The 7,993-nt window shown below is 34.4% G+C and overlaps 2 protein-coding genes across 2 annotated transcripts; both read left to right on the top strand.

Annotated features, from left to right (window-relative positions):
• Positions 1-3,536: 3,536 nt before the first annotated feature.
• On the top strand, positions 3,537-4,445 carry LOC120626950. The gene is made up of 2 exons (XM_039894764.1): positions 3,537-3,913; positions 4,007-4,445. The coding sequence occupies exons 1-2, from the start codon at positions 3,734-3,736 to the stop codon at positions 4,412-4,414; spliced, it is 588 nt and encodes a 195-aa protein (XP_039750698.1). The 5' UTR covers positions 3,537-3,733; the 3' UTR covers positions 4,415-4,445.
• A 343-nt stretch (positions 4,446-4,788) lies between these two features.
• On the top strand, positions 4,789-7,643 carry LOC120627070. The gene is made up of 4 exons (XM_039894915.1): positions 4,789-5,190; positions 5,284-5,365; positions 6,283-6,671; positions 6,769-7,643. Exons 1-4 carry the CDS (start codon positions 4,789-4,791, stop codon positions 7,147-7,149), a joined length of 1,254 nt encoding a protein of 417 aa, XP_039750849.1. The 3' UTR covers positions 7,150-7,643.
• The last annotated feature ends 350 nt before the right edge of the window (positions 7,644-7,993 follow it).

The raw sequence follows: 7,993 nt of genomic DNA, 5'->3' as shown, positions 1-7,993 counted from the left end.
GCAAATGATTTTGTACTAGAGATTTACCTAATATTAAAATTACTTGTTCTAAAACAATTATATTTTTATAAAAAAAGATTTTTGATCCCCTGTGAAGCCTTTATCACTCAGTTAGTCAGTAACAGTGCATATATTCGGTTACCATTCAATCTGGGTAAACAGTCATCGTAGAGTATTCCAAGTGAAAGGATTGGACCATGGGTTTAATACATAGTATCCAATAAGTTCTGTATTACTCCGACATGACAGTGCTTCAATCCTCGCAAACTATAAACGATTATTTAAATACAAATCTTATAAAAACACAGTGGCATAGAGATAATGCACAGGGTATGCAGATGATATAAAATGAAGAAAATCTCCAGTACGAGTTATAAAAAGTTTAAGACTAGGCATTGTAAGAGTTATAAAAAGCTACCCTTAAGTATTTATAACTCGTACGGGAGATTTTCGTATTTTTATACCATCCGCATACTCTGTGCATACCCTCTATGTATGCCTCTGTAAAAAGATAACATCATTAGCCTATATCACCACTGCTGGATTAAATGCCTCTCCTAATGGGAGACATTGTCCATAAACACCACGCTGAGCAGACGGGTTCATGATCGCAGCAGCTGGTAGAAGAAGCACAAAGCTCGCTGCGGCCCTTTATCCGTTCTATTCCCTTCGCCTTGAACGAAACCTGCTGTATAGTAAATATGTAAGCTTTATAAATAAATATATACTACGACAATACACAAATCGCCATCCAACCCTAAGGTAAGCGTAGATTGTGTTATGGGTACTAAGATGGCTGATGAATATCTTTATAAACAATACACATAAATACTTCTAATATATAGATAAACAACCAGACATTGTCATGTTCATCACACAAACATTCTCCAGTTGTGGAGAATCTAACCCACGGCCATGGACTCAAACAGGGTCGCTGCCCACTGCGACCGCTTTCGTCGGCGATTTTCGGATGGACACTTACCGATAACCACCTGAGGGGTTGCTACGGCGTCACCGGGTGAGTGGGGCGAGCGCGAAAGCTCGCCATGAGAAGAGCCCCTGGGCTCGACGACACGGTAACCCCGAATAAAAAAAGGCCTCGCTAAGGCGTCCATTCGTGTGAGTTTGCTGTTTTGCACGTTTGTTTGATTCCTATTTTTTAACCAACAAATAGTATTTGTGCAGCTAAAAACAGTTAGTTCGCTAATAGTAGCTTAGTTAGAGTTAGCGTTAATAGTAGCTCGCGAGCCTTGTACCGCCTCGACTGTAAAATGCAATATAATATTACACGTTTCATAATATACTATTGTGTGAATGAAATAACGACTCTCGACCGGAGTCGAGTCCAATGATGACTCACTCAATTTGACTGTGATATTTATTGAAATTTAGTTTAGTTATAGCTTGCAAGTTGCAACCAAGTAACATTATCTCCCCCTATATGAACATTTAACGATGTAGCCATTTGCCAGTGATAATGATAAGATCTGACTGCTATATTTACGAAGAGCAGAGAGAAACTAATTCCCTCTCTCATTTCTCTCCCCCTCATTGAGAGATGGGGCCAGTACCTAGCAGTAGGACATTAATACAACGACGATGATAATGATGTTTTTAACTGTTTATCCAGAACAGTGTTTGTTCGATAACTAATTGATTACCCCTAATATGTAACCTTTCATTTGCTACATCAAGAAATTTTATTCAGCAGCTCAGATCTTAAATACTTCGAAAGGGGGTCAGGTGTTGCTACTGGAAGGGCATCGATTCCACAGGGAATACGGAAGAGTGGGACGGAGTTACTGGCGCTGTACTAAGAGACTGATGTACTCTTGTAAGTGTACTGTGAGGATCATTAATGGACAAATCTTCCCTTTGGGTGAACACAGTCATGAATAAATATTTCTCTTAATCTTAAGTGTTGATAGATTTATAAATAAATATTTCTGCACAATTATGTAAATATTTATTTCTTTTATCTTATTAAATTTAATGTGATGTTATCTTATGTTGAAATTATTGTGTTGTATATTAATACAGATTGAAGTCATCAGCATTTAGATAACAGCAGTGGCTTGCACAGGGTATTAGGGGGTAGGGGTTGCTGCCATAAAGCTGGTACATGGCATAAAATGGAAAAAATCCACTCCAATACCGAGTTATATAAAATAATTTGGGTAGGCAGTGCTTTTGTGCATACATACCGTGCACGCCACTGGTTAACATTTAACGGTTTAGTGTATTAATTAAATTAAAATATGATATTCAATTTAAACTTTTACTCCGGTACATATAATTACTGTCAATTACATTTGATAAAATTATAACATTCCAAATATACATTATGTTTCTAGTGAAGTTTTTTTTTGCAAAGCTTTTAAATAAAGTTAAACTTAATTGAAAGGTTCTGCCAACATTAATCATTGTGATCTACGTCATCATCTTCACGCGATCCTCTTAAGCGCGACCTTCCATTTCTCTTGTAAGGTCTGATTTTAATAATGCTACTGTTTATATCTTGATATTATTCTACTAAAAGTAAGTTTGCTGGCAATCTCATTTGTTGGTTACTTATGATGCAGTTTGAGATGTTATCGAGCTAACCTTTTAAATGTACCTATAGCAGTTGCATTAAACCTAAACCCCTAATTCTACGTATTGCATCGTACCGGAACGCTACATCAATTTACGGCACGTCTTTGTGGGTAGGGTCACTGCATTTGCCATTTCACTAAGTCAGTGAGAATTCGAGTGATCAGCTTAGTCATCCATGCTTTAACATTAGGTTATATAACTGCACACGTTAATAAAAGGTAATTAAAATGTTTATATTATAGATTATATGTATTAGATTATAAGAAGTTGAAGATAGATTTACTGGTAAGTGAACCGCCAAGGGGTCCGTTCCTTTTCACCCTGATTGCTATATTGCTATATGGGTAATATACAAAAAGATTATCTTACGTCCTGGTAGTAAAGCATATGCCCCAATTTGCGCTTTTATAGCAAATCATATCACATCTATCTATTTTTAGAACCCTCCCATTAGCATTTCGGGTAAAGTCCAGTTTCGGGATCATTTGGATGGCAAGGCTTATTTAGCATCAAAACTTGAGGTGCTCAATATATCTTAGCGGTACTCTACGCCAAAGCACAAGCTGGGCTCCTCAATATCAACAACCTTATATACGATTGGTTACAAAATCTGGAAGCACATCTTGTCAATTCTGGACTAACCAGTAAGCTCTGGTCCATACGATGGTCTAGAGCTTGCTTGATGCTCTCTGCGTCTTCTATTGCCTATATAATGCCTATATAATAGGGCGAGTATTATGATCTTACCATGCGTCACCGAAAGAAATTTCATCCACAACCCCTGGATAGTTGGTATTTCTCGACAGTCCTGTGTTGTCTGCCCACATGTACGCTGGAGATCGCATTAACGCCTAAAGATCGTATTAGTCTGGTAATTAAAAAAAAAGTATAAATATCAAGTCCAAATAATGAAGCAAAGTTTCTTGCAGATTTAAAATCTACTGAAATATTTGTCGACGCATTAAGTGACGGAAGTTTGCCACCGAAGTCTAGGGAAAAATATGTTGCAGTTTACGAGAATTTCACTATCTGGAAAAACACAGAAGATATCAAAACGCTCTCTGAGCACGTATTTTTGGCATACTTCGAAGAACTTGCGAAAAAATATAAGCCTTCTACGCTATGGTGTATCTACTCCATGTTGAAGGCCACTGTTAAGGCGAGAGATGACGTTGACATTAAGAACTACACCAATTTGGTTGATTATTTGAAGAGATTATCAATAGGTTTTACGAAAGCTAAAGTCAAAGTTCTGTCGGCTGAACATATTCAACAGTTTCTACGTGAAGCTCCAGACATCCATTATTTAGTGACAAAGGTTAGTGATACTATGTATTGCTCTATTTTAAAAAAAATCCAGCGTTCTTTTTAATAAAAAATCAATGAATGTAAATTGCAACTTTGTTCTCAGGTCGTCCTAATATTCAGTATTGCTGGTGCGTGTAAAAGTCTAGAACTAACTGAAATTACTACAAAAGACATTGAAGATCACGGTGAAATGTTTCTCGTGAAAATTACTGATAAGAATAACAAAACTGTACGAACGTTTACAATACATGGCCAGTTATACAAAATAGTAAAAAAATATGAAGAACTACGTACGCCCAAGGCTAAACACGACCGATTCTTTCAAAATTACCAAAAAGGCAAATGTACATGTCAACCCATTGGTAGAAACAAATTCGGTTCTATGGCAGTGGATATCGCTACATACCTTGGACTGCCAGAACCGAGCTCTTACACAGGTCACAGCTTAAGAAGAACTTCCGCCACACTGCTGACAGATGATAAAAGAGCCCAAATATTGTATAATTGTTAAAAAGTATATTTTTATTATTAAACTACTACAAATTCTAGCAATTAATGTGTAAGAATTTATTTCGGACTAGCGTGTAACCGTGACTATTTATAGATTATTTTATTATTACAATTTTTTTATTTTAGAGCTTTGTTTGTTATAAAGCTCTAAAATAGGGACAAAAAATAATTGTAACATTATTTCAGATCAATAATCCATACTAATATTGATTTCGGTTTGTTTGTGATAACTTATTTTCAGCTTATAAGAGCATACATGTAAAGTCTGTGGTCTACATACACATATATGCCGTAAACCTTATCAACGCCATATAGTATTTCCATAAGTCTGTTAAACAAATAAAAGTAAACATAACAAGTTCCAATACTGAAGCAATGTTTGTTGCAGATTTACAATCGGAGGGAATCTTTGCTGAGGCTTTAAATGAGGGAAAGTTGCCACCAAAGTCTAGGGAGAGATATGTTACAGTTTACGAGAATTTCACTATCTGGAAAAACACAGCAAATATCAAATCATTCTCTGAGCACGTGTTTTTGGCATACTTCGAAGAACTTGCGAAAAAATATAAGGCGTCTACTCTCTGGTGCATATATTCAATGTTGAAGGCCACTGTTAAGGCAAGAGATGGCGTTGATATTAAAAACTACTCCATTTTGGTGAATTATATAAAGAAATTATCACTTGGATTTACAAAAACTAAAGTCAAAACTCTGTCGGTTGAGCAAATTCAAAAGTTTTTGCGTGAAGCTCCAGACCTTCAATATTTGGTGACAAAGGTTGGTTAAACTATAAATCCATTTTGCTCAAATTTTGCAAGTTTTCGTTTTAGTTCAGGAATCGATGAATATAAATTCGCATTTGATTTTCAGGTTGTTCTAATATTCATTATTACTGGTCGATGTAGAACTCTAGATCTAACTGAAATTACTACAAAGGACATTGAAGATCGCGGTGACCTGTTTCTTGTTAGAATTACTAACAAGGATAACAAAAATTTGCGAACATTTACAATACATGGTCTTTTATACAAAATAGTAAAAAAATATGAAGAACTACGTACACCCAAGGCTAAACACGATCGATTCTTTCAAAATTACCAAAAAGGCAAATGTACATGTCAACCCATTGGTATAAATAAATTTGGATCTATGGCAGTGGATATCGCTACCTACCTTGAATTGCCGGACCCTAGCTCCTACAAAGGGCACAGCTTAAGAAGAACTTCCGTCAGTCTGCTGACAGATTACAGAAGCGCCCAAATGCTTTATAATTGTTAAAAACTTCATCTTATTATCAAACTAACACAAATTCTAGCAATTAATGTGTGTTTTGTACTAGTGGGCAAAAGAGACGATCGTGTCTTGCTACTTGTAGACAATTATGAATATATTTATATTTATTTGAGAGGCTATGTAGCAATTATGCAAAAAATAATTGTAACCGAATTTCAGATCAATATCAATCAATAATCCATGCTACTATTTTAATAGCGAAGGTGTGTCTCTTTGTTGTTTATAGTCAGCACCGAGCTTGATCAAATTTGGCGGATATATAGCTGCATCCTGAGATGTACATGGTAGGTACTTTTATGAATGGATAATTAAATTAATTAATCAAAATAAACGGTTTGGTTAGATCATCGCTGAATTTTTATACTTTAAATGATTCTTCTTCACTTTGATTTATTTATGCTGAATGAGCTATGTGGATTAGGAGTATCAGACTCGTTGAAGTAAAGCAAGGCCTCATACATGTACAGTCATATATGCCATTCAACTTATTAAGACAACTATTTACTAACATAGGTCTGGTAGTTTAAAAAAAAGTAAACATATCAAGTTCAAATAATGAAACAGAGTTTCTTGCAGATTTACAAACTCCCGAAATCTTTGTTAAGACTTTAAGTGATGGAAATTTGCCACCGACATCTAAGGAAAGATATGTTAGAATTTACGACAATTTCACTAACTGGAAAAACTCCGAAGATATAAAATCACTCTCTGAGCACGTGTTTTTGGCATACTTCGAAGAACTCGCAAAAAAATATAAGCCTTCTACGCTCTGGTGTATCTACTCCATGTTGAAGGCCACCGTTAAGGCAAGACATGACGTTGACTTAAAAAGCTATAACAATTTGTTTAAATATTTAAAGAGATTATCAATCGGTTTTACACAAACTAAAGTCAAAATCTTATCGCCCGAGCACATTGAACAATTTTTGCATGAAGCTCCGGACCTTCATTATTTGGTGACAAAGGTTGGTTAAACTACTATATTCGACTCTAGTTATCAATTTTTCCATTTTTCCTTTTAATCAAGGAATCGATGAGTATAAAGTTGAACTTTGTTTCCAGGTTGTTCTAATATTCACTATTACTGGTGCAGTTAAAACTTTAGAACTGACTGAAATTACTACAAAGGATATTAAAGATCACGGTGATATGTATATTGTTAAAATTACTAATAGAAATAACAAAACTGTACGAACATTTACAATACATGGCCAGTTATACAAAATAGTAAAAAAATATGAATTACTACGTACTCCGAAAGCAAAGAACGACAGATTCTTTCAAAAGTATCAAAAAGGTAAATGTTCGTGTCAACCCATTGGTAAAAACAAATTTGGTTCTATGGCAGTGGACATTGCTACATACCTTGGCTTACCGGATCCTGGCTCTTACACTAGTCACAGCTTAAGAAGAAAGAAGACATTTAAATTTAGTGTACAATGATTATTGGTGTTTTATATTCGTGACTTGTAATTTCAACAAAGTAGGTATATACGTGTAACTGTAAGATTATTATTATTAACTAACTTAAATTCTTAAAATATACACTTGGTAACTATACTATAACTATAAATGTAAATACATAGCAAGGTAATCGAGTAGACAGTTTCAGTCTGTCATAAGCCGGGATTAAAAATATTAGAAAATAATCGCAACTCACTAGGTACAACGATCGCAAGCGCAACGAATAAACGACAATGCGATCAATTATTTATCAAATATCAATATTTAACAAATATTGACATTTGGCATAGAGTATGACACATTGTTAAACACGTAAACGTGTTCCGTTTTATGCATAATTCTTATTTTTATGAAGAGATAATTATATTTATTGTAAAGATATGAATAAAGACAGTTTCGTTAGGAATAAAATGTTCCTAATAAGAGTATTAGTGATCTATTTGCGTAGTATATTCGAGGAATTTTTCTCTATGGTCCAGTAATACTTTATCTTAAATCAGTAATATTTTAAAATATAAACACAATTTTAGAGAGGTTAAAAATAATTCATTTTACTATTTTTAACACATATTTTCTATGCTCCATGGCATAGAAAATATGTGTTAAAAAAATATAATATAATAAATGTACTTTTTGGACAGGTCCTTTCTCCACATTATTGGCTGATAATAAACGATCTCAAAAATAATTGTATGATGGTTAAAGATATTATTTGCAATTCAAAACCACATGTATACTAACCAAGCAATAAAGTATCTCTAACCAAACAGTCTTGTTAAAGAATTATAATTTATGTTAGATTTAATTAGGAAAATAATTTATT

Source organism: Pararge aegeria, chromosome 10, assembly GCF_905163445.1.
Source record: "Pararge aegeria chromosome 10, ilParAegt1.1, whole genome shotgun sequence".
In the NCBI taxonomy this organism is placed as follows: Eukaryota; Metazoa; Arthropoda; class Insecta; order Lepidoptera; family Nymphalidae; genus Pararge; species Pararge aegeria.
The sequence above is the reverse complement of the archived record's forward strand: the minus strand, read 5'-3'. Positions and strand labels throughout refer to the sequence as shown.